The sequence below is a fragment of the Eulemur rufifrons genome, chromosome 5 (assembly GCF_041146395.1).
Source record: "Eulemur rufifrons isolate Redbay chromosome 5, OSU_ERuf_1, whole genome shotgun sequence".
NCBI classification, from domain to species: Eukaryota; Metazoa; Chordata; class Mammalia; order Primates; family Lemuridae; genus Eulemur; species Eulemur rufifrons.
The window spans coordinates 53,540,887-53,566,572 of record NC_090987.1 but is presented as its reverse complement, the minus strand read 5'-3'; the positions used below and the strand labels follow the sequence as shown (position 1 = coordinate 53,566,572).

General features: G+C 50.4%; 2 protein-coding genes across 3 annotated transcripts in view; both read left to right on the top strand.

The window, feature by feature from the left end:
* GNAL (G protein subunit alpha L) overlaps positions 1 to 25,572 on the top strand; it is a 148,546-nt gene extending 122,974 nt beyond the window's left edge. For both annotated transcript variants that reach the window (XM_069468570.1, XM_069468571.1), the window contains exons 6-12: positions 11,424 to 11,478; positions 13,433 to 13,506; positions 15,704 to 15,762; positions 16,108 to 16,228; positions 18,677 to 18,807; positions 21,991 to 22,058; positions 25,426 to 25,572. In XM_069468570.1, the coding sequence (XP_069324671.1) occupies positions 11,424 to 11,478; positions 13,433 to 13,506; positions 15,704 to 15,762; positions 16,108 to 16,228; positions 18,677 to 18,807; positions 21,991 to 22,058; positions 25,426 to 25,572 (655 nt within the window). The remainder of the gene's footprint in view (positions 1 to 11,423; positions 11,479 to 13,432; positions 13,507 to 15,703; positions 15,763 to 16,107; positions 16,229 to 18,676; positions 18,808 to 21,990; positions 22,059 to 25,425) is intronic.
* CHMP1B (charged multivesicular body protein 1B) lies at positions 1,501 to 2,922 on the top strand. The gene has a single exon (XM_069468307.1). It carries the CDS (start codon positions 1,595 to 1,597, stop codon positions 2,192 to 2,194), a length of 600 nt encoding a protein of 199 aa, XP_069324408.1. The 5' UTR covers positions 1,501 to 1,594; the 3' UTR covers positions 2,195 to 2,922.
* Positions 25,573 to 25,686: the final 114 nt, after the last annotated feature.

The window sequence follows — 25,686 nt, the reverse complement described above, 5'->3', positions numbered from 1 at the left end:
TGCTATGTGTAGAGCTCCCGCTGAGGTGCATGGAGGGGAAAGGAGTAACAACGTTCTCTGCTTCCAAGTAGTTCATGTTAGAAATTGCACACACAGACCCCATGCCAAGCAGTGTGCCCTGCGCTGTGGCAGCACAGACGAGAGAGTCCTGGGGGCGCTTCTAAAGGATGGGCAGGGTCTCAATAGGCAGAGATGCAGGGACAGCAAATCCAGGCAAAAGAACAATGTACACAGAGGGAGGAGCATTGGCCTCATTCTCCACACTGGCCAAATAATGCCCAACTTCCAAGCTTCAGTCTGGTTTGATTGGCAGAGGGGAGCTGAAGAGAAGGGAGCCAGAGTGCTGCAGGAGAGTGTAGCCTCCATGCCCAGGGTTGGGAGCAAGAGAGTGATGGCTTTAGAGCTGTGTCTTCAGAAGGTCATGTGGCACCGGCACCCAGTAGCTTGTGGCACGAGACTGAGCAGCAGGCTATCACAGGAAGCCCAGAGAGGTGGCGGGACACTGGGATAAACTATGTCTAAACAGAATTAGCTCTCAGGGTTCATTTTCAGCCTAGCTCATTAGGGCAGATTGGATCCTATATTTTGTTATTGCTGTGTCGGAGAAATCTTTCTGAAGAAAAAAGTGACAGCACACGCTGCTGCTGTTTGAAAGCCTGCATTTTTAAAGGGTGTAATACACAGTGACAGTTTTGATGTGTGTCAGTGGGTGTGAGTCACGTACCTCACCGTGCTCTGCCTGCATAATTTAAAATGACGGTTGAGCCTGTCAAACTTAAAGTGAGTGAAGTTCTTTTGATATTTATAAAGCATCAAAAAGATAGAATGGTGTCAGCAAAAGTTGGGTCTTTTTATTACCAAGCCACAGAATGATTTTCAGAGGATGGTTGCTGGCAACTCAACTGTAAGCTGAACTTCCGGCCACGGTGTAAATTTGGTGCTGCCGTTTCGAAGGTATTTTCACCCATTGCAATAAAAGGATGTCACAGAACTCCAGCAAAGACTGAGCGGCAGGCAGGGCGCTGACACAGCTGTCGTTCGTTCTGTGCGTTAAGGTAGCAACTACCCCCGACCTCAGGTTCCCCCGAGAAAGTGGAAGTTACTCGCGCGGACGGCTTTAGTCCGCGGACCTGGCGGCGTCTCGCTGGCTTAGCCCTCCGGCCACAGCCCGCGGACAGCCTGTCAGATTGATTCCTACGAAAATGCATGTGGACACTAATTTTTGTGAATTTACTGATGCGTGAAGTACTTTAAAAACTGAGTGGGACGCAGGGCAGAAAGCGAGCGCCCGAGTCCGTCCGGGCAGCCTCCAGCGCCGCCGGGGCCCAGTCCGAGTCCGGAGGGAGCCCCGCCCCCAGTGGGCGGGCCCCGGCGCCGTCCGGTCCGCAGGCCCCGCCCCTGCTCTTCCTCGGCGCCCTGTGTCCCGCAGGCCCCGCCCCGGCGCCGGGCTCTGACGTCACCGCCTGCGCCGCGCGCCGTAGAAACAGGAAGTGGGACCAAAACAAAGGAGCGGCGGCCGGGAGCGGACCTATCTCTCGTTTCCCTTCCGCGCACGTTTGGACCCTGGCCGCCCACCCCAAGGAGCCATCCGACTATGTCCAACATGGAGAAACACCTGTTCAACCTAAAGTTCGCGGCCAAAGAACTGGGCAGGAGTGCCAAAAAATGCGACAAGGAAGAAAAGGCTGAAAAGGCCAAAATTAAAAAGGCCATCCAGAAGGGCAACATGGAAGTGGCGAGAATACACGCCGAAAATGCCATCCGCCAGAAGAACCAGGCAGTGAATTTCTTGAGAATGAGTGCGCGGGTCGATGCAGTGGCCGCCAGAGTCCAGACGGCGGTGACGATGGGCAAGGTGACCAAGTCGATGGCTGGTGTGGTTAAGTCGATGGATGCGACATTGAAGACCATGAATCTGGAGAAGATTTCTGCCTTGATGGACAAATTCGAGCACCAGTTTGAGACGCTGGATGTCCAGACGCAGCAAATGGAAGACACGATGAGCAGCACGACGACGCTGACCACTCCCCAGAACCAAGTGGATATGCTGCTCCAGGAAATGGCAGACGAGGCGGGCCTCGACCTCAACATGGAGCTGCCGCAGGGGCAGACCGGCTCCGTGGGCACGAGCGTGGCTTCGGCTGAACAGGATGAGCTGTCCCAGAGACTGGCCCGCCTTCGGGATCAAGTGTGATGGCAGAACCTACTCTGAGGTTTCCCAAACGTATCCACCTTTTGAAGTGCTCTCTGTGTATTAGAGAGCTGCTATACCCTCTAGAAACTCTGAACATGCTACAACGCTGAAATGCCCTTTGGGTTTATAGCCCTCTCCAGATACATTAAGAAATCCCAGTCTTTCTCCACTCTTAACTGGATTTCAAAGTTCTGTATAGCTTGTGATGATGTGTATTTTTATAGCTGCCTTTTAACAGAACTAGTTAATTTGCTGTAATGAATCTTTCTCCAAAATTTGGTCAAGATTCTAGTTCCCGTGTATTCAGTTTTCTGCCCAAAATTATCAAATTGAAGGTGGTGGGTTTTTTTAGTTTAGTGTGATTGATAATATTTAGAATGACAGGTGGTGCATAAAAGTTAAAGAGGAGAATAATTACTTAGTTTGGTTACACAACTATAAACACCTCGTTCAACTTATTCAGTGGACAGTGCTATTTCTTTATATCCTTTGGGGTTTTTTTTTTGTTTTTCGCCATCAAACTCAGACTTCATTTGACTATTGTTATAGCTTATACAAAATCTGGTCTCATAGCTTATACTAAAATTGTTTTAGTACATTTTTGCACAGTACTTTCTTTCTGCTTTCCTTCTATAAATTTTTCGTGTGCTAATTGTCTTCGTGTAACTGGGAAAAAATGCCACTAACTTCATTTATTGTCAGAAAAAATTAAATTTGCCCATTTATATTTTCCACGTACTAAAATGAGTTTTTGAAAATATTTAAGAAGGTATAACATTTGTCAATGTCTTTCAGATGAACTTCTCTAACATATTTCTAGTTATTTTCCTATTTCAACACTTTAATTAGACTTTTTATAAAGTCTTTTAATTAGCACGGCAGTCATATTACTCTAACATTGCCAAAGAACTGTTGATTAGTTCGAGAAAACCCCTGGGACTGTGTTGGTTTGTTTTGATTTTTAACAACCAAACCTAGAAATAAAATTAGAACTGCATTTTAAGTTCTAATTATTTGCATTTATTAGTTTGTCTAAAAGCAACATCTCTTGAAAAGCCTTGAAAATATAATTTGGAATGTTTTACTTAGGCATGCAAATAACTTAAATATGCATCCAGCCAGCTGGAAATCTGGGAAGAAGGGAAAAAGTAGGATTGGAAGGAAAGAGACAGGCTTCACTCTATAGGCAGTAGCCCAGCTGTACCCTGACCGTCTTCCCAGGAATGGCAGTGTGTGTTCCCTAGCTGAAAAGTAAAGCATGTAGCCACCGTTTTCTCACAGCCTCAAAACATGGAAAACAGCAACTTGGTTTTGCCTTGGCAAGCATCTTAACCTAAGTTAAATAAGTTTTTTTTAATTCCCCCTTTCCTTCACTGGAAGATTTCTCCATAAAAGAATTCCAGTGTTTCAGAAATAACTACAGGGACTTCTAAGTTCTTAGAAAGATTCATAGCCAAATATTTGCCATTAAAATGTTTTCCAGTGTGAATGAATGTTTAAGGGAAAAAAAAACAGGTGTACGCAGATGAGGACTTACCCTCATATTTAAGGGTTTTTTTAAAACTATTTAGATGTTCAGAAGTCTGCTTGAAGGGACACTGATCGGTTGTCTGCCCAGCATCTTCTCTCAAGAACACCCTTTGAGAAGGCCGCGTCTCCTCTCATCCGCATGATTGCAGTATAGCATGAGTCTAACCCCTCTTTAGACTCGAAAAAATAATTACAACTTAAAAAATAGCTTAATGTTGAATCCTTTGGTAAATTGAGAACCCTTTTATAGTGCAAATATCCCCGACAAAATTAATATATTTTGTGAAATACTGCTCATAAATTTTCTTAAAATACATTCATTTCATATAGTATGAATGTACATTTTTATGAGTTATAACTATTATTTTCAAAAGCACTAAAGGCCCATGAATTATTTCCTCACTTTTGCACTTGATGAAATGCTGAAATGTAAATCACAGAAATTTGTCAACTAAATCATTTTAAACTGCATGTTATTGCATGAGTGTGCATCCTACTTTGAAAGATTTTTTTAAAGATTCAGAGGTAGATTTGGTTCGGAAAGCATGGTATTTTTCCCAACTCACCCTCAATCTTACCAAATTTTTGTTTGATTAGCATGGCTTTTTCCTGCACATTTCTAGGAGCCTGCTTGTTACTTCTTTAATTGCTTCTTCATGGCAACAAGGTTTGTCTTCCTATTGAAACTTCCCTAGCCCAAAGGTATAATTTACAAAAGGATCCAACTCAAACATGCCAGGGAAATAGTAATCTTCCATGCTACTACATAGTACTACTTTTATTTCTTTCTTCCATTTTCTGCCTTCACATGTACAATTTCTAACGTGGATTTAGAATGAAAATTTTTAAAAAAAAGTTACCCGAACGTGGTAGTGCTCACCTGTGGTCTCAGCTACTCTGGCGGCTGAAGCAGGAGGGTTGCTTGAGCCCAGGAATTTGTGGTTGCTGTGAGCTAGGCTGACACCATGGCACTCTAGCCCAGGCAACAGAGGGAGACTGTCTCGAAAAGAAAAAAAAAATAGAGTGGACTGATAACACGAACTTAACTTTCTCCTCTCCTCTGCTTTTAATTTATTTCAGTTCAGGAACCCAGATGATACTGTGTGTGCTATTGGAAACTTTCTCACTAAAGCTGTTTCTTCCTGAAGGAATATCAGTGCATCTATTAATATGTGCCTTTTCAGTACAGGCCTACCGTGAGGCTTGAACACTGTGCCTACTCGGCTGTCTTTGATTTGGAAAAGACCACCTGAAATCAGCACCAGTGTGATAACCTTATTAACTGAGTGTAGTGTCAGAGTCAGCCAGACGTTCACACTGAAAAGCAGAGGGAGGGACTTCCTGGGCAATACACACGCAGGCAGACGTGTGAGTATAGCTTGGAGCCGCTTCTGTAGCCAAAATCCAAAAGCTCAAGACGCCTCAGTAGTATTACCAAAAAGATAGGAGCCAGTGAACATTAAACAAACTGATGAGCAGGACCCTGGATCTTTTTTTAAATCAACCGACTGGAATTAGCAAAATGCCTACCTGATTTACCCAGGTTCATTTTTCTACTAGATTGTAAGTTCATAGAGCACAGGACCAGGCTTGTGTTGGTCTCTCTTCCTGGGCCCGGTGCGGTACCTCACACAGCGGGTTGGGGGTCTATCTCGGGATGAGTGCGTGCCCCGCTGGGTGCCCCTGCTCCGCGAGCACCTGGAGCTGTCTCGTAACAGACACAGAAAGGCAAAGCTGGCACCGTGAGCACAGGCCAAAGCCCCAGGTATGAACCCCCAGACGCACTAAATCCTTTTCTTAACAGTGTTTCTCCAGAACGAAATGTTTGCTCTTCAGGGTCTGCACATCCTCTCTTCCCTCTGAATAATGTCAAGGCAAACAATTCAGCAGTGTTCATTAGATGACTCAATACCGGAAAAGATTTAGACTGATGTTTATCACGTGCTAGCTATGTGGGACTTCTTTCTAGAGATAAAAACGTTCTCTGCCCTGAAATGATATTCGGTACAATTAGGAAAATAGGACATACACAGAAAAAAGTGGACAAGGGTATATACAGATGTTTTTTAAAAAATCAAGATGAACACTTAAGAGTAGTGCACTCTATGTTATTTTATATCTCAACCTTGAAGGAGGGTTAAGTCAATAATACAAGGCGTGTACCATGCTATCAAATCGTGACACCGCGAGTACCAGGAAAAGGGGATTACTGTGTCCATGGCAGTTAGAATTGTCCCCTTAGAGCTGGCAGGATTTAATCCCCAGTTTCAAAGTAGAGGGGAAAAAAGCATGAATGACAGGTTCAGAGAGGCCAAACACTACAGGGAGGTTTGGCAGGAGTGGAGGGTTTGCGTGACATGAGGAGAGTGAAGGCGAGGTTGGCAAGATTGCAAAGGTCTCGAGGCCAGATTAGAAGCATGGACTTCACCCCGAGGAAAGGCGCAGGCCCAGGCGTCATCAGAGATGATTGTGCAGGTGGACAGATGAGAGCACAGAGCGGGAGGCGGGGCAAGCTGAGAGGAACACACGCTGATGACACTGGTCCCTGGGGACGTGGCTCCACTACAGACTCTGACACTGGTCTGCGGGTGCTGCTGGTGTGGGGACCCCTTTCTAAGGAGCGTGGGTTCTAGAACTGCCTGGCACGTTATCGCTGAAGGAATAATGTTCTCCACCAATATTTTTATATCTTATAGATAAGTATCATGAATTAAATTTCAATAACATGCCAAGAAAAGTTTTTATTTGCCTTGACAGAGTTCTAACTTGCTATATTTTTTTCACAAAAGAAATAGTTTTAAATACATTTTAATTAAATTGAATTGGTACTTTTTCTGAGATCTAGTAGCTTAATTATAAAGACATTTAATAGAATAATTTTCATCTTTTAATGACTCTCCTTGTCCCCTCTTTCGGATCAACTCCAAGGCCATAAGAATTCTGTAACTTTTGAGTTATTTTAGTTATTTTAAGATGGGATATGAACAATGAATTGTAATTTTTTGCCAATATCAAACAGAAAGGAGATCTAAACGATAATAGTAAAAACACTTCTGCCAACATGAATATTCTCAGCTGTAGCAGGAAATAATGAAAAAAGTCAAAGAAAATTGCTTTGTAGCCACTTTTGATAGAGCCCATAAGGCAAGTGACTTTATTACAATTGTAATTTGGTATTGTTTTGCAATTGTGTATCTAGCGTTCCTGTGACTCGTCTGCAAGGGGAATTGTTAGGTCTTAATTTTTCTGCTTAGCATGCAGTGGCAAATTTAAGGAGACAATGTAATCACTCTTTGAAATACAGTTATTAATATATGCAACATTCTGTGTGTAATTTGGGAGACCCTTTTAAAACTCATCTCTATATATGTAATCTTAGGAAGCCCCGTTTGAAGCTGCTACATGCAATGTGCTGTGAAATGCGCTTATGGAATCCCAGCCCAAAGCCGGAGGCTGACAGAAATCTGCCGCCACCATTCTCTGTTCCTTAGAGAGTCTTTTAAAGAATTGGTGGCACATTCACACTCCAGGGTGAATTTTTGCATTTTTGTTTCATTTCACAAACTTGAAATTCCTGAACTCAGAGTAGCATCAGTAACGATTCAGAAGATACTCTTGGAAATGTTCAGTGAAGCCTCCCAGGTCTCCCCGGGATGGTTACGCATCAGAGCTGGAAGGAGTTTTGAACATCCATCTTGGAGAGTAGGGATTAGCTTTGCCGTTGTCTCCCCCATCTCAGAACCGCTCTCCTTGAATAGTGCTGGAGAAGGTACACCCACCACTTCCTTGGGAAGGCTGTCTTTAATCACGTTGCTCAAGAACTTCAGATGTGTTTCTTTGTTAACCATATTTCATTCTTTCGACTCACACTCGTCATTATCATCTGAATAAATTCACCCACCTCCCTCCACCCCATGTTCATCCTATTTTAAATTGGTTGCTTCCTAAACTCTAACTATAGCCAAAGTCTTCATATTTGATTTTCAGTTCCTTCCACTTTTTCTAATCAGAGCGGATTAGTCTCTGTATCCCATGCTTAGTGTCATATGTCCCTTGTCAGGAGGACGGACCATTTCTGAATCGGAGCATTGCAGAAAATGCTCCCTCCCCTGCCCTCCAAGCCTGCCGGCCACAGTGTGGCCTTGCCTCCCCACCACGACAGAAACTTCCCTGGCCTCGGTGCTCAGGAACTCGGTGCCCTCCTGGTGCTCGCCACCCCACCAAATTCCAGACCAGCAGCCACTGCTGTTCCCAAAGCAGGCCTCAGACAAGGGCAGGGCCCTTCAGCACTGTCATCCCCTCCCGAGCCAGCTCCACACCCTTGGCCACGTCACCGCCTTCCGGTATGCGGGCACCTCCCAGGCCTTGCAGGGCGTGTTCCAAGGAGGCCGCCGCTGGCAGATCAGGGTCCCTTTGGCTTCTCAATGGCCCCGTGAGCTGGGTCATGTCTACCTCACAGTCTCTGTCCAGAAGCAGTTGACCTTCATGAAGGACTCCACGGTGGCCCGGCCGTGCAGGGACAGAGCCTGCCACGGCGCCGCTGCTCCAGCTCCCCGAGCTGCGAAGCCACGGCGCTCCCTCCGTGGAGGCCTCCTGCGCCCATCTCCGTGCCAGCCTGGCTGTAAGGTCCTACAGGGCTCTTACCACCACCTGGCACATTTTACATTGATTCTTTGATCTGTTGTTATTTGTCTTTTTCACTAAAATGGGAGGCCCATGGGACAGCTCTCTGTCCTGTTGGCCCGGTGTCCCTAGCACCTAGCACAGGACCTGGCCCCAGTAAGTACAGGTGGAATGAACCAGTGTCCTCAGACAGCCAGACAGTGCAGTCACAGACACCCCTGTAGCCGTCCTTCCCTTGGCTTGCAGCTGAAATGACCTCATTCCTGATGGGGGAGGTCACAGCTGCCCCCACCACTTCCGGTCCCTCCGAAAGGCCATTCCTGACACCAGCAGGTCCACTGCTGCCCCTCCGTATATTCTGCTTTTGGCTTGCCTGCCCTGGCGGTGCAGCTCATGCCAAACCAAGGGTGCATGGACAGAGGCTGCCAAATCACCCCAGAGCCAGCCCCTCGGGCCACCAGGTGCTATCTTTGGCTTTCCAAAAGGAAGGAGTTAAGGTGGTCAAAAGAATCAAGTGCTCTCACCGTACCTTTGGCCCGGTGGTTCATAAAAATGGCCCCCTTTGCCTCTGGAGGGGAGGAAGAAGACCCTCTCCCTTCCTGGGTTCCGTGGCTGGGCCCTGCGGAGCGACCCGCAGAGGCGGGGCAGCACGAGGCGGCGCCTACACGCTTTATGCATGTCCGTGCGTGTGCAGAGAGCTCCATAAGAAAAATGAAGATGCAACGAAGCGATCAGGACCGAGAGCTTATGTACCTTTTTGACAAAAGAACAATAAATTTATGGAGACGTGACAAAGGGGAAGGATTTAAGCTCCTGGGGGCAGTAAGCTGTGGGACAGTGGCCAGGAAATATATGAAGGAATTCATGGAAGGGTTATTTTAGTGGGTTTGGACACATCCGTTTCAGCATCGGCTCCCAATCTCTGGTGATAAGAACGTTCTCTTCCTGGTACCAGGTGGGCGCCTTTCTCATGGGCAACTTGTGGCTTTAGGTCCAGGGGGCCAGTCAGCCGGTCCTGCATCTGCTGAATGTCCACACCTGCGGCTCAAAGTCATCGGTGTGCTGAGGTGCACGGGTCTGAAGGCATGTTCCGAAGCCTGTCGCCTCGCTCTTGCCCACCCTGAGCATCTCGGGAGCCTTTGTGAGGCCGGTGCAAGAGCACGTGGAGCTGGGGACGCCCCCTCCGCCATGCGGAATGCCCACAAGCACAGGGCGCCTGACTGCACGTGCCCGGCGACAGGGCCCACCCCCGCTCCCCCGTGTGGCAGGCAGGGAAGCTGGCGTGGTCCCGGTCTGCCCACACCTGCCCTCCACTGCTGCAGCCCTGCTGGCCAGTGCACAGGTGCCACCCGGACACCCCAGCCGGAGAGCGTGGGCCACTCAGAGTGCCTCCCTCCTCCCTCTCTCCTTCCTTCCAGAAGGCCCTGCTGTCCCATTTCTCCAGAAATGTCCTTTGTTCACCAGTTAACCCGTCCCTGGCTCTTCCTGGTCCCTGTGAGGCCTCTCAGCCGTTCCTCACTCTGTCTGCAGGAGGAGGATGAGGACAGAGGACACTGGTTCCTTCCACCTGTACCGGGGCCAGGCCCTGAGCTAGGTGCTGGGGACTCCCAGGCCAACAGGACGGAGACCTGCTCCATGGGCCTCACACTTCAGTGGAAGAGACAAATAATGACAGACCAACAATAAATGTAAAACATGCCAGGCAGTGTTAAGGACCTCGTAGGACCATAAAGCCAGGCTGGTGCCGAGATGGGCAGGGGAGGCCTCTGCAGAGGGAGTGCCACCGTCTCAGGGCGTGAGGAGATGGAGAAGTGGCGCCGTGACAGCCGCGTCCCCCTGCAGGGAGACCCATGGGTGCCTGCCCCTCTGCTGGCCTCTCCCTCCCAGCAGGTCACATCAACGGCTGGGATGGATCTTATAGTGACAGGCTTTGCCAGGCGTGCCTGACACACACACTCATTGTGCACACTCACAGACACACACACTGATCGTGCACACTCACACAGTCAGACACACACTCATCGTGCACACTCACACAGACACACTCATCGTGCACACTCACACAGTCAGACACGCCATGCACACTCACACAGTCAGACACACACACTGATCATGCACACTCACAGTCACACCGTGCACACACACAGACACACTGATCGTGCACACACACACACTCATCGTGCACACTCACAGACATGCCATGCACACTCACACAGACACACCGTGCACACTCACACAGACACACACTCATTGTGCACACTCACACAGACACACTCATCGTGCACACTCACACAGTCAGACACGCCATGCACACTCACACAGTCAGACACACACACTGATCGTGCACACTCACAGTCACACCGTGCACACACACAGACACACTGATCGTGCACACACACTCACTCATCGTGCACACACACAGTCAGACACGCCATGCACACTCACACAGACACACCGTGCACACTCACACAGTCAGACACACACACTGATCATGCACACTCACAGTCACACCGTGCACACACACAGTCAGACACGCTGATCGTGCACACTCACACACACTCATGATGCACACTCACACAGACACGCCATGCACACTCAGACACACTAATCATGCAGACACACTCATACACACACACTGTGCACACTCACAGTCATACACACACACACACACACACACAAAACTTTGGGTCTGAGTAGGACCTTATGGTAAAGGAATATCTAACACCTTCCATTTTTTATTTCGATTGCAACACATTCTTCTACTAGCTTAGCCTTGGAAGGGGGGCCGAGCCCCTTCTCGATTTCTGAGTAGCCCCCACCTGCCCCATGGCAGAGGGGAAGAGAGAGGAGGGAAGGTGGCAGTAAGGAAACACAAATGCAGTCCTCTGCCCCTGGGTCAGGGATGTTGTGTCATCCAGACAAATGTGTGTTCAGGAAAGAAAGTGGGAACTTACCTCAGCTTCTTGACCTGCCGCCTGTGGTGGCTGTACCCGTGTCAGTGTCCCACTCATGTGTCCGGCAGCCCCAGGGGAAAGTGGGCAGAGAACACGTCTCAACCGTGCCGCTTTCTTTGCAGCTTCCTGGAAAGAATCGACAGCGTCAGTCTGGTTGACTACACACCCACAGACCAGGTACGTGGAGCAGAGCCCGCCATCACCGTTGGAAACTTTGGGGATTGATTCCCAATATTAAGTAGTAATTATTTTAAAATGGATTAAAGGGAGGGGGGAATCCTTACAATAATGACTTTCAAATTGTTTGTGCTGCCCCTGCGTGTGGGCTCACCTGCAGACTGGGAGCATGCGATCCCACTCCTCCCGGGCCATCACCTGCAGACTGGGAGCATGCGATCCCACTCCTCCCGGGCCATCACCTGCACACTGGGAGCAGGCGATCCCACTCCTCCCGAGCCATCACCTGCAGACTGGGAGCAGGCGATCCCACTCCTCCCGAGCCATCACCTGCACACTGGGAGCAGGCGATCCCACTCCTCCCGAGCCATCAGTGGAAGAGCTCAGCCTTCATTTCCCAGCCGCACACACGGCGGCCCCGGGACTGGGTCCCATCTCATAGCGAACTTCCCAGGAGTGCCCGAGCTTCTCCTGTGGGTCGAGCCAGAAAGAAGCACCCTACTGCTGTAACTAGCGGAGAGGGACTCTCTGTGCCCCCTGGCCCACGGGCAGCTGCAGAGACTTGCAGGGTCCCGGAGTGCTCAGTTAAGGAGCCCCCAGGTGCTTCTAGAGCTAGTGAACCCCAAGGAAGTTAGGGGGTCTCTGTCCAAACCAAACTCTCCAAACTTCCCCAGCGTCTGTAGCCCCTGGAGGCTCTCTCTTCTCAGCCTCCCATGGAGGTCTGAGATTCTCTCCCCCTGAAGTTTGTCTCTCTCTGAGGGTGACTCCAAGAGTTTAAAATTACCTGACAGAGCAGTTCAGACTTCCTAGTCTTCAGTCAGTCCCTGAAGGCTGTCCTGAACCGTGCTGCTGGCGTGGGAGGACGCTGGCGTGGGACTCTTCCAGAGTCATGGCAGAGTGGCTGCTTCGTTAACACTGCAGTGCATTTGGGGTCAGGAAGAAATCCCTGACGTCTGCCAAATGTACCCAAGACGTCAGCTTTGTGAGGCTACAGGGCTTTCTTGTCCCCTCAGGGCCACTGCGTCTTTTATCTTAGAGAGAACAGAAATGTGCAAGGAAGGGAGGGTAAATCTAAAATGAACCAGTCCATGAGATTCAAGATTCAGGAGTGCAGACTGCACTTCCTACAGTTTCTGCCCCAAACTACCACGAACGCCAGCGGGCGGCTCTGCTGTCGGGACACCCTCAGAGATCTTCCCTCCAGAACGACAAATGCAGGGACTTGGCTGTCAGGTGCATAACACTCAGTAAGAGGCCTTCATAAATGACAAAAAAAAAAGTCTTAAAGAAACCAAACCACAGTTATCAAGTGTTTAAGGAACAAACCCATCCATTAATCATGTTTCCTCTGGAGCATGAAACAGAGAACATTCATCCGAGTTTTTAATTATTGTTGTTTCCTTTAAATTTTTGATTTTTTTTGGTAAGACAGAGTCTCACTCTGTCACCCTGGGTAGAGTGCTGTGGTGTCATCATCGCTCACTGCAGCGTCAAACTCCTGGGCTCACGTGATCCTCCTGAGGAGCTGGGACTATAGGCGCACGCCACTGCGCCTGCCTAATTTTTTCTATTTTGGGCAGAGATTGAGTCTCACTGTTGCTCAGGCTGGTCTCAAACAATCCTCCCACCTCAGACCCCCAGAGTGCTACGATTACAGGTCTGAGCCGCCTCACCTGGCCTGATTTTTTTTTCTTTTCTTTTTTTTTTTTTTTTAATTTTAGAGACAGGATCTCACACTTCCCCCCAGGCTGGGGTATAGTGGTGCGATCACAGCTCACTATAACCTTGAACTGCTGGGCTCAAGTGATCCTCCTGCCTTGGCCTCCCAAAGTGCTGGGACTACAGGCATGAGCCACTGCGCCCGGCCAGAAATTCAATTCTTACAGTCCCACCAGGGCTTTCCCGTGAAGGAGAACAGTAATGTAACTTGTGCACTTCCCGCTCTTGCCCCCAGGACCTCCTCAGATGCAGAGTTCTGACATCGGGGATTTTTGAGACACGATTCCAGGTGGACAAAGTGAACTTTCAGTGAGTATGTCGTCAAGAGCACAGCTGCTGCGGGGACGGTGGCTGTGGGGCCTGAGGCAGCTTACTCCTGGGACGCTGGTGGTGACCGTTCAGATAAGGGCAGCTTGGGTGAGATTTGAACTCTGGCCAGGGCTGAAGTGTTCATTTTCACCACCTTCTTTAAAGTGGAAATGAGAACACCTGAAAAGAAAACAATGTTCTCATCCGAGTTGTGGATTCGATTGGCGCTTTTGTTGGATCAGGAGCCTCATCAGATTAATTCCTCCAGCGCATGCGCGGGATGCGCGGTCAGTTTGAGAACTGAAACTGGCAACTTCATGTTGTCTCCAGGGGCGTCTGGGCTGCCCAGGCACGAACTCCTCTGTAGGAGCTTGTTTGCTTCACTTTCCTCCCCAGGAGAAGCAGTTAACTCTCCCTCCACAGGTGCACGGTGTGCTCTTTGCCGTTCCTGTGACCGTGACCCTGTCACCTCCCCCCATACTCTCAGCAGGGGTCTGGCTGGTCCCCATGTCCTGCCTCACCCATTCCAGCCCACCCTGCTCACTGCCGGGAAGTGACTCTTCCCAAAGCACAGCTCGGATAGTGCTCTTCCTCTGCGGGAAAGGGTTGGGGCTCGCCATCGCCTCTGCACCCGCTAACCCCAGCCCTGCCACCAGCCTCCACCCCCGGGCCTGCTCCTCCACCTGCCATCTGCCCCAGCAGCTTGGACTGCAGTCAGGGTCCTTCTGTCCCGCCCAGCCCCTCCTGCCACAGTGCCTTTGCTCATCCCGCCCTCTGAGCCCCAGAGGCCCCGTAGCCTAAGCACACCCCGCAGATCTGTCATCAAAGCACCCTTCAAATCTCAGCCATGGTGATTCCTTGGAATTCCTGCACCTACTGTGCAGCCAGCACTTGATGATGTGCTGCCTTACCTTTCCCAAGTCACCCTTGGCGTGTCTGACTCTGTTCAGCAAGGCGATGGTGACACACCAGCAGGCATCCTGTGTTCTGCTTGTTCTGAAACTCCCGCGAGGCCGAGTGCTCTCCCCGGTGCACAGGTGATGGGCACCCACTTCTGGATTCCTGAGAACCCTTCCTGACGCTACTGCCAGGACGTCCATCCTGGATAAAACCCAGCTAAGTCTCTCTACACTGTCGAGAGAGGTGCACAGCGCAGCCCAGAGTTGGCGTGATTTGTGGTTTTGTCCACATGGTAGCCGAGTCCCTGGCAAAGTGGAATTATGAACGATGAAGTTTTAGCCTACATTTGTGATTTTGTTTAAAAGCATTCTGCTAATCAGCTCATATGTTTTCATAAAGTGCCTCGTGCCCTGCATGTGCTAATGGCAAAGCATACGGATGCAAATCTAGTAAGATCTCAACAAACCTGCCGGGACAATTACATACAGCCTGTGTGGTCCTAAAGCACATGCAGGACGTTTAGGAACAGGAGGAATCTCAGAGCCAGAGACGCCTGAGGAGGTTGGAAAGATCTGGCAGAATCCGGGTGGGTAGAGGGAGAGACTGCGGAGGGAGAAGTGGGACAGGCCCAGGGCGGCACTGAGAAGGGGTCGTGAGACGAGGGCCCGCGCCTGGCCTGGCCAGCCCCGGGCGTGGCTGAGGAACCAGAGGGAACCGGGTGTGCTCGCCCAGCCAGCGCCCACGGAGAGGCTCGGGCCGGGGCAGAGGTGGTAAAGAAGACGAGGAAAGCCCACTGCGGGGCATGGGGCACAGGGTAGAGGAGGCTGGCGACCAAGATGGGTGTCGATGTAGTAGGTCAGCAAGGGACCTTTCTCAGTTCTCCAGGAGAGGGAGGACATGAGTGCTGAGAGCTGGGACAAGTCCTAAGATGGATCTACCCCGGGCAGGGACTTAGCTTGTACTCAGGCCTGAAATTCTGAGCAAGAGGGAGTTTAAACCAGAAAGTGCTGCATTTATTAAGCCCCGACTGTATGCCCCTGGACACTGCCCCCTGCTGTGTCATGCTGTCTCACCTCTACAACCCCCATGGGGTGAGAGAGGGGGGGACGGAGGCCGGGACAGGCAGAGTCACCTGTACCCCAGATCACACCAGCGGTGATGGTGCAGGCGGGACAGTGGCCAGAGCCGACTCCAGACCCACGTGGCAAGGGCTGGAGCCTGCCGATAGCCAAGGAAAAAAGCACAAACGTGCACTGTGGTTCCCCCAAATAACTGTCTTCCCGTTGCTCTTCCACAGCATGTTCGACGTCGGCGGCCAGCGGGACGAGAGAAGAAAATGGATCCAATGCTTTAACGGTGATTCTCGTGCTCTCCCGAGAAGATGGGGGTGAATTCTAACACTCACCGCTGCGGCTGTGTTTAACTGCTTTGAATTAGACAATCTTTAACTAGTATATGAAGCATAGTATTTTATAGAAGATTATTATCTTTCTTCCCTAAAAGTCAGCCTTATAAATAAAGAACTCGTGCATCCCAAATTTACAGTCACCTTTTGGGCGGGCTCCTCATCCCATGACCACTGAAACAGCCACTTACGCGGTGAAGATTCCAGTCATTCCGTGTCGGGTGGGGACTTTATCATAACCCACAGTGACTGCTTCTAACTACGGCGCTTCCCTTTTTCCCTTTTCTCACCCTAAGATGTCACTGCTATCATTTACGTCGCGGCCTGCAGCAGCTACAACATGGTGATCCGGGAGGACAACAACACCAACAGGCTGAGAGAATCCCTGGACCTTTTTGAAAGCATCTGGAACAACAGGTTATCAAAATAACAAATTCAGCCTCACCATTAGATTGCAAAGTTTCTTTTTTGAAAAATACACGTAGCTCACTTTCATACTTGTTCTGGAATATATTCTTTCCTTACTGATAAACCCAAACAGTAAGAAGTACCTTCTAGTCCGTCCAGCGTGCAGACGTGCTGAGGACAGGGAGCGCCTGGCGCACCCCGGGGGGCTCTGAGACCGTGGCCGGCCTCGTACTGCAGGTCCGCGTCTGACCAGCCAACCAGCCGCAGATTGGAAACACCATAAAGTAAACTAAAAATAGCAATAAAACTATTAAAAATGATAGAAACAAAAAACAACGTAACAACTGTTTACACTGTGTTAGGTACTATAAGTAATCCAAGATAATTGAAAGGATACTGGAGAACGTGTGTGGGTTCTATGCGAATACTACAGCATTTTATACCGGGGATTTGAGCATCTTGGATTTGAGGATCCACAGGCACCCTGGAACCAATCCGCTGTGGACACTAAGGGATGACTGTATACATAGGGTTCAAAATTGGTTTTGTTTGATTTTTAAATGTTAGGAAGTACCAGTTTAGAACATCTGCTGATAACTAGAAGATCGCTAAAATCCCTTACCGCTCACAGTCACCACATGATCACGTCTGACACTGCTAGCGCTGCAGAGTGACGGAGATGACTGTTTAAGAAAGGGACAGCCAGCAGCACACACAGTACCTACACACTTAATTAAAAATCAAAGTCTCTTCTGAAATATTTAGGAAGAAATACCACCAAGGAGGACAGGAAACATAAATTGACCTTGCAAAAGGTTTGGATTATCGGAAAAGTGTTTCTCTATCAAGTGTTCAACAGCCATCTTCAGTTTTATGATATTAAAAGAGTTGACGGGAAAGACAAAGGGTTGGAAATACCAGGTATACAGAAGAATACTTTGGAGTTATTGTAAATTTATACACACACACAGAAAATGACCACAACTGTTATATGAAAAACCAGATTTAAAAACATCATGATTAGCTGGGCGCAGTGCCTCACGCCTGTAATCCTAGCACTTTGGGAGGCTGAGGTGGGAGGATCACTTGAAGCCAGGACTTTGAGACCAGCCTGAGCAATATAGCAAGACACCATCTCTACAAAAAATAGAAAAATTAGCCAGTCATGGTGGCCTACCTCTAGTACTAGGTAGTTGGGAGGCTGAGGCGGGAGGATCACTTGAGCTCAGGAATTTGAGGCTGCAGTGAGTTACGATTGTGCCACTGCACCCCAGCCTGGGTGACAGAGTGAGATCCTGTCTCAAAAAAGAAAAAAAATCATGATCTTATTTTTATAAATATGTGGGAGCATAGAAGAAAACCTGGGCGTAAAGACATAATTCTAATAGTATCTCTGGGTGTAATTACATTGGATTTTTTCTAGATGTTTTTCTATAATTTAAGATTTGTTTTTGCAAAGACTGTATATTTTATAACAAGAAGAAACAGTAAAGCTATTTCCATGTGAGAGGAAAATGGGTTGTGTTTTTAACTTATAGTAAGGTTCCTATAGCCTAATCAGCTTGATTCCTTTGAAGTAATGGAATTTCCAAAGGCTTTGCTGATTTGCATAGCTGAACTCATTCTAAGCCAGTTCTCAGCTTCTGTTTCATGAAACATGAGAACAGAGACCTTTCATACCTCCCTACGCTGTACCTGAGCCTCCTGCATTTAGCTTGTCATATAAAGTGCAGTGACTCTACATCTGATTAATATCATGCTCCAAGTGTGGAGAACCTTAGACCTGTTCAAAGGAGGCAGAAAGGCAGAAGCACCAGGCCAGCTGCTAATTGCACTCTGTATGGTTGGCTAATGAGTCATGCATCGTCCTGCTGTTAACACTTTAACGTCATCCAGTGTGTTTTCTGACCCTTTATTGGTAAATTACACCATAGAAATCCAAATGTATTCATTACATAGGTAAATCTTAGCTTTGTTACCAATACATTTATGTCCCCGGTGAGTCTGAATTAGAAGGTGACAGACTGCTGAATTAGCTACAGGTGGAGTATCCCTTAACCAAAATGCTTGGGACCAGAAGTGTTTTGGATTTCAGATTTTTTTCAGATTTGGGAATATTTGCGTTATATTTACTGGTTCCGTATCCCTGATCTGAAAATCCAAAATATGACATGCTCCAATGAGCATTGCCTTTGAGCATCATGTCAGTGCTCAAAAAGTTTTGGATTTTGGAGCATTTTGGATTTTAGATTTTCTGATTAGGGATACTTAATCCATACCTGTATTTGTCTATCATTGTTTACAGATGGAATTAGGATACTGGTGTACCAATCAATTCATAATCCTGTACGTTTTTAGGAAGATGATAGTGTTCTTTTAACTTAGCAACTTCTATGTTAGAAGGACTTTTCACACACTAGTGTATGTGAAATTTGTATGTTTATTTCTCCTTTTTAGGTGGTTACGGACCATTTCTATCATCTTGTTCTTGAACAAACAGGACATGCTGGCAGAAAAAGTCTTGGCAGGGAAATCAAAAATTGAAGACTATTTCCCAGAGTATGCAAATTATACCGTTCCTGAAGATGGTAAGATTTCAAAACACAGTGCTCACAATCGAGGAATAGAAGCAATTGATTTTTCAAAAGTCCCGTAACTGTAATTCAAACACTTCTGATTAATCTAAGAAATCCAATTAATTTAATTCTGTCTTCTACTGCCCTTATCCTAAAGTACTAGAGTATTGAAACATCCTGTTTAGGATTAATTCCCTGAGGAAATGTTTCAGAGTCGCTGTCAGTTCCAGCTGTGTTGCAGGAGAAAGGGGCGTTTTGGAGCGTGGGGCACCTTCTCCGCCCTGGTGCCTCCAGCCCGGTCTGTTGTGACGAATAGACCTAACTTCACCCTCACGGTAACCTTATTTGGAGTTTCCATTATGTTTTGCTGTGGAAAGAGAGGCAGAGAGGTGACATACTGTGATTGAGGCCACTTGCAGGGAGAGCCTGTGAAGGCAGGGCAGTCCTTGAAGCCTTTGTCCCCAAGCCGCGCTCTCGGCCACTGTGCGCATGCTCCTGTCTCCAGCCATGTCTTTGCCTGCGACATTGGTGACTTTCACTAGGGTGTGACCAACCATCCCAGGCCACCTGAGAAGCAGGGGTTTCCTGGGACGTGGGGCTCTCAGTGCTAAAACCAGGAGGGACGAGAGGGAGGACTGGGTCACGGCTCCAGTCGCTGCGCTTCAGGAAGCACCAGGGTCGCCAGGGACTGACGGAGTGAATTGTTTAAGGAAAAGCAACAGGGCTTCCCGCAGCCGGCACCCTAAGCTAGATAGAGCAGCATGAAAGGGACTTCCCTGGAAACTAAAGTGAAGACTTGGGAGATTTATTTTTTATCATCAGTGAAAGTGGAAAAGAAAACTTGCATTTACCATTCAACTTGCTCATTATGATCAAGTTTGTCTTCTCCACCGGGGCACAGGCTCTATGTAAGTATATTCATGGTAAAGTCCTGAACACGTTGGATCCTTGCACAGACGCCGGGAGTGGGCCTGTGCCCCAGCCCTTCCTCTGGTCTCGCCGCGGGGCCACGTTCGGGGACTGCCAGCAGCTCCGCAGCTCCCAGGGGCTCAGCCAGCACAGGGTCCGAGTCCCGGCTCTTTCCAAGGGTCAAATAAGTCACAGTGACTCTCACTGACAGTCTTCACGGCCTTTGCTCTAACCTCATTTAGGTTGGTGACGTTCTTTCCAAGACCAAGGCTGTGTGCCCCTGGCCTATAGGAAATGGCCAGGGCGTGGCTTGCTCCCCCGCTGTGGCCAGCGTCACCGTCCTCCCAGCACTCAGGGTCTTCAGCGTCTCCCGGTCCAGGCAGGAGCCCAGCTCTGTGGAACGCACCTCCAGAGTGCCCATCTCTGCAGGCTCTTCCCTCTGTCCCACCTCACCTCGGCCTCGCCCCTCACGACCCTCATCTCCGAGACCACCACAGCTTCCTGCCTGACCTCCTGTATCTGGCCATTCACATTTCCAGAACATTCTCTGAACTTCTGCCAAATCGTCTTTCTGAGCCATGGGGCACCGCTGCCATGGCTGAATGGCCCATACACTGAGCCGGCCTGCCCCAGTGGGCCTGTCAAAGACGACATCCAGCCCAGCGGCCAAGGGGACCCCAGGCTGTGGGCCAGAGTGCGAGGCCCAGTGCCTGATGTTCCCCCAGGCACCGCGTGTCGTGCTGTGTCCCTCTGCGCCCGCCCCTCCCAGGGCACCCACCTCACCCTGAGCCCACTGTCCACTCAGAGTCTCAACTCGCACTTCCTCAGCAATAAAAGGGATGAGACTCGCAGCAGTGGTGCTGAGTGAAAGAACCCACATGAAGAAGACTCCGTGCTGTGTGGATCCATTTGTCTAAAAGTCACTCTAGACAGTGCAGATTCATAGTGACAGAGGCACGTCAGTGGTTGCCTAGCAGGGATTGCCAAGGGGATGAGGACGTTTAAAATATGTGCATTTCAGGGCATGTCAGTTACGCCTCAGCACAGCCAGGGCCTCGTCCGGCCAGATGCACGATGTGAGACTCTCTTGAGGTGGCCAACTTTGCAAGCTCCCCAGCAAGCCCAGCACGCAGCCCGGGCTGAGAACCACAGGGGGTGCCCCGCCCCCTGCCCACCCCTCACTGGGTGCCCTGCCCACCCCTCACTGGGTGCCCTGCCCCTCCCCTGCCCGGGCACCCGCCCTCTGGCAGAGCATGGCAGGTCTGCAGGCCAGGCCTGACTCAGCCCCCAGAGCCACCCCTTCCTGCTCCCGCAGGAGTGATGACGCCCTCACAGACCCTGCCTCGGAGAAGACAGAGTGCTGAGAGCACTCAGCTGTGTAGCCTAGATCTTAGGAAAACAGATGTCATGGGTCACAGAAAGCAGTGGGACAGTCCCACGAACACAGACTCTTGAGGGGAGAACGTCCCAGGAAGACCTGGGGCCAGGACGGCCTGCTGCAGCTGGTCTCCATCAGGGCTCCCGAAGCTGAGTCTGTGCAGGAACGGGAAGCGGGTCTTCCTCCGAGCAAGGCCGAGGGGCCGAGCCGGGAGCCAGGCCGGTCCCAGCACCAGGAGGCGCCCGGCTCTCCTCTCCGCCATGGCCCTGCAGGGAGGGCTCGGGGGCTCAGTCTGGTCAGTACTCGGTGGGATGCTTTCATTCAGTGAGTGGAAGCCGGCCCACCCCCAGCTGGCCTCAGTCTGTTGGGACTGTTGTAACAAAGTACCTCAGGCTGGGCGATTTATGAACAGCAGAAGCTCGTTGCTCACGGTTCTGGAGGCAGTGAGGTCCAAGATCAAGGCGCCCGCAGGTTCCATGTCTAGTGAGGGAGGCTCTTCAGAGATGGTGCCACTGGATCTGCCTCACATGGTGGAAGAGGCGAGGGGCTCTCTGGGGCCTGTTGTATACAGGCACTAATCCCAGCCAGCAAGGCAGAGCCCTCATGGCCCAGTCACCCTCCAGAGGCTCCACCTCCGTTCTCTGCACTGCAGATTAGGGTTCAGCATGTGAATTTTGGAGGGACACACACGGCTAGACCATAGCAACACCAAAGAAAAGTTTATCACCTATTAAAATTTAAATGATGCAGGAGGAGGGGAGTAAATATTCCATTTTCATTTTTGCCTTGCCATACATGTATTTTAGTGCTATGTATATACAACAGTCCAACGCTGTAATTCCTTCTGTGTCTGCATAGAGTTCTGTATTTGTTTCAAGTCGCTTAAATGAAATTTGTGATTTCCACAGCAACTCCAGACGCAGGAGAAGATCCCAAAGTTACAAGAGCCAAGTTCTTCATCCGGGATCTGTTTTTGGTAAGCAATTTTGTTACCCTTTGTTTTCCTACCCCGTTCGAGTTGTATTATTCTTTGCAGTTTACAAATTACTTACCCTTTTGTGATCTCATTTACTCTTCCCCAAAACTTTGAGTGATAAGAAGAGGTATGGTAGGTACCTTCATTTCACAGCTGAGCACACTGAAGTGCAGAGAGGTTGGATTTCTCACCGGCTCACACAGCTTGCGAAGACCCCGGTGAGAACATGGCCCCTGGGGAAGGGCACTTAGGTGTCTAGACTTTGTTCACTTGTTCTATTCTCCAAAAAGGACAGAGGCCTTCAACCGAGTATATAACACAAGCATTCATACTCTTCTTCCATCCAAAAGCACTAACGGGCCAAAGGTTAATGTAAAAATGGACCTGCTCAAATTCAGACATTTCCTTTTATTTTCTTTCAGCTTATTTTGAGATCATTTCAAACTTCCATGCAAAGTGAAGGAATTGTGCAAGTAACGCCCATATACTCTTCACCCAAATTGGCCGTTTGGTAAAGTGTTGCCACGTTTGCTCTATTTATCTATCTGTATTTTCTTTTGAATAACCTACAGGGTGTAGCTGGCTATGAGTTTCTACTAGCTTGGAATCAGTAAATGCCAACACATTCCCAAGGGCATTTAACCCGTGTCCGGGGACTGTTACTTCTGGGGAAGTGGGAACCTGAGCCCGGCAGCCCTGGGACGGTCCACAGTGGGGCCTTCCCCGGGGGATCAGACCCCCAGCCTGGCCTTTCTCTGCCCTCTTCCCGCCACGCGCATGGCAAGCGAGCGTGATAAGAAATCCAGTCCCCAGAGAGAGTTCAGAGGAACAAGAGCTCCCCAGGAAGCGAGCAGGTGCGCTGGGAAAGCCTCTGCGGCTGAACACATGCGGGTCGCGCTGGGTTAAGTGCGGCGAGACGGGCTCCTGCGCCGTCGCAGTCCCCGAGCCTTCGCTGTGCTGCCACGCGCTGCTCATCTCTTCAGTGACAGAAGCCAGTAGCGGATCCAGGGATCCCTTTTTTCAGGAGCATCTTGTAAGACCATAGAATATAAAGACACATAAAAAGTGTTCCCTAAAATGCTATTCCAATGAGAACTAAAAGGTAATTGGGTGTGCAAATGTTGAGCATTTGGATGAATATCAGAAAGGCAAAGGCATTTACACCCTCCCCAAAATTAGTGGGCACATCGCCACCATGCAGGTCTTGGACAAACCTCTTACTCTGACCGTGGACAAAACCTGGCTTTTATGCAACGTGCAGATCAGGGAAATAGAGGTGTGGGAGCTCTCCACTTACACTGTGAATTGCAGAATCTGCCTGGGCGATGAGTTCTGCGCAGGAACCTGTAACTCCAGCAGACTGCGGAATCGGTTCCTTATCAGTATTTCATCTGGACAGGAGCTTGTCTCGGGTGAAACAGTAACTCTGGTACCATGGGCCCCAGGGGAAGAGAGGAATAAAGGTCGTCAGTGGAGAGGGAGGTACAGGGAGGACACTGTCCTTGGAGGAGGGGACAAAGGTGAGTTTGGGCAGAGGAGGGTGAGCGCATGGCGAGAACAGGCCACTCGCTCTGTGAACGTTCTGACGTCCACGGCACAGTCCTTGCACAAGGAGGAACTGACCACCAGGGTCCGTCCCAGACAAGGCCTCTTCCTCCCCAGCGGGCTGTGGGGGCTGGAGACGAACCATCCCAGAGGCAGGAGGAACCTAGAGCCGAGGAAGCCAGGAGTGGGAGAGCCAAGTGGTCAGCCCCAGCGTCCTGCCAGTTACAGTGGACAGTCCTGTCCCTCCCAGCACCTGCTCCGATGCGGAGCCCTTCCTAGTGTTTTGTCTCCTCTGCGGTCTGCCTGGTACTTTATAAGCTCTCCTGAGATTTCTTTTACCTTGAATTCCATCTCCTAAGAGGCCTGGAGGCCGAGCAGAGAGCCTGGGACTGCCCAGTCTTCCTGGTCGAGCCTATTTCTGTCATTTTTCATGAAAATCAGTGGACAAGTCAGGTACGTGGAGAGATTAAACTGTGTGAAGTTCGCAGATCGCGGGGGCTTGTGACGGCTCCATTCCCTGGCCTGCTGCTGGCCGGGGACGGAGCCGTCAGATCACGGCAGAAGCAGCTCGTTTCTCGCTCGCTCACCCGCCTACTGTGCGCACCAAGCCCCTCACCTGGTGCTGGAGGATCAAAAAGATACATAATCTACTCACTTCAGTGTCCATAAGTTTAATAATGAAAAAGACACACTCAGAGAAGGCCGAGGAGCTCTGTCCCGTGAGGGCGTCTTCAGTGGCCTTGCCGGCCGCGCAGGCTGCTCCCTGGGTGCTGAGAGGGAAGGCGGCGGGGGGCAGCCCAGGCCACGTGGCACCACCAGGCCTCCGCCTCGAAGGCTCGAAGGCTCGGTGCCGCCACAGGCCGAGCAGCTTCAGCAACGGGGTGATCTCCTCGGTTCTGAGGCCGCGAGCCGGGCGCCGGGTGCCGGCGGGGGGTGCTGTGGGGCCCTCCCTGGCTTGCTGGCCCCCTCCTCCCGCGTCTGCACCTGCCGGTGCCCCTGGTCTCCCCTTAGGGGGACACCAGTCAGATGGGACCAGGGCCCACCCCCATGACCTCATTTTGCCTTAATGACTTCTTTAAAGACCTGTCTCCAAACGCAGCCACAGCTGAGGTGCTGGGTCAGGGCTCCAGGACGTCAATTCGGGGGACACAATTCAGCGGTATCGCCTCTCCCCACACCTCACTCCACACAGGCCACAGTGTCCCCACGCACCTCACTCTCAGATGTCCTCACAGAGCGTAACTGATGACGTTTAACCCCGTGTTTCCCAGAGTTAGGTGGCGACAGCACTTTTCTCCCAGACCACCCTCCAGCATTCCCCTGCTGGCCAGGGGACGCCCCTTAGCAATGCTGACGTTCACCTGTGTGGAGCAGGCGGCCACGTGACAGGTGCACTGTCTGTTACAGAACCACGGGTCACGTGGATATTAAATGTAAATTAATTACAACTAAAAGAATTAGAAATCAGTCCCTGGGTCAGCTGGTAACAGTGGCTGCCGTATTGACAGGGCAGATAGAGAACACTTCCATTTTTGCAGAAAGGTCTGCCGCACAGCTGGGGTTCAGACCTCCATTTCTGGAAGATCTTCCCCCGACTGCGCCTGCCCAGGGCCGGCCCCAACCTGCCGCAGCGCGGGGCCAGTCTCCCGCGGACAGAGACAAGCTGAGGTTCTCGGGGTGCTTGCCCCGTGCTGGGCTCTGGGTGGGAAGCAAGCGGACAGACCACCCCCCAGAGCCCCCCACCCCTGCACGGCGTCACCTGGGTGTCCTGCCAGGGCGAATGGCGGCTGTGCGGGGCTAGCACCCACGTTCTCTCTTGCAGAGGATCAGCACGGCCACAGGCGACGGCAAACACTACTGCTACCCTCACTTCACCTGTGCCGTGGACACAGAGAACATCCGCAGGGTGTTCAACGACTGCCGTGACATCATCCAGCGGATGCACCTCAAACAGTACGAACTCTTGTGAGGACGCCCCCTCCCCCTGCCGCCCCTCCTCCCCGCCACCCGCAGGACCGTTTCCTGCTCCGGACTGCGCGGCAGCCAGCCCCAGCCATGGTAGGAGGTAGTGAGCGTCCAGTTC

Bases quoted from the DNA above. Each gene is read 5' to 3' on its own strand.
- CHMP1B (XM_069468307.1), top strand. From the start codon at position 1,595: ATGTCCAACATGGAGAAACACCTGTTCAACCTAAAGTTCGCGGCCAAA.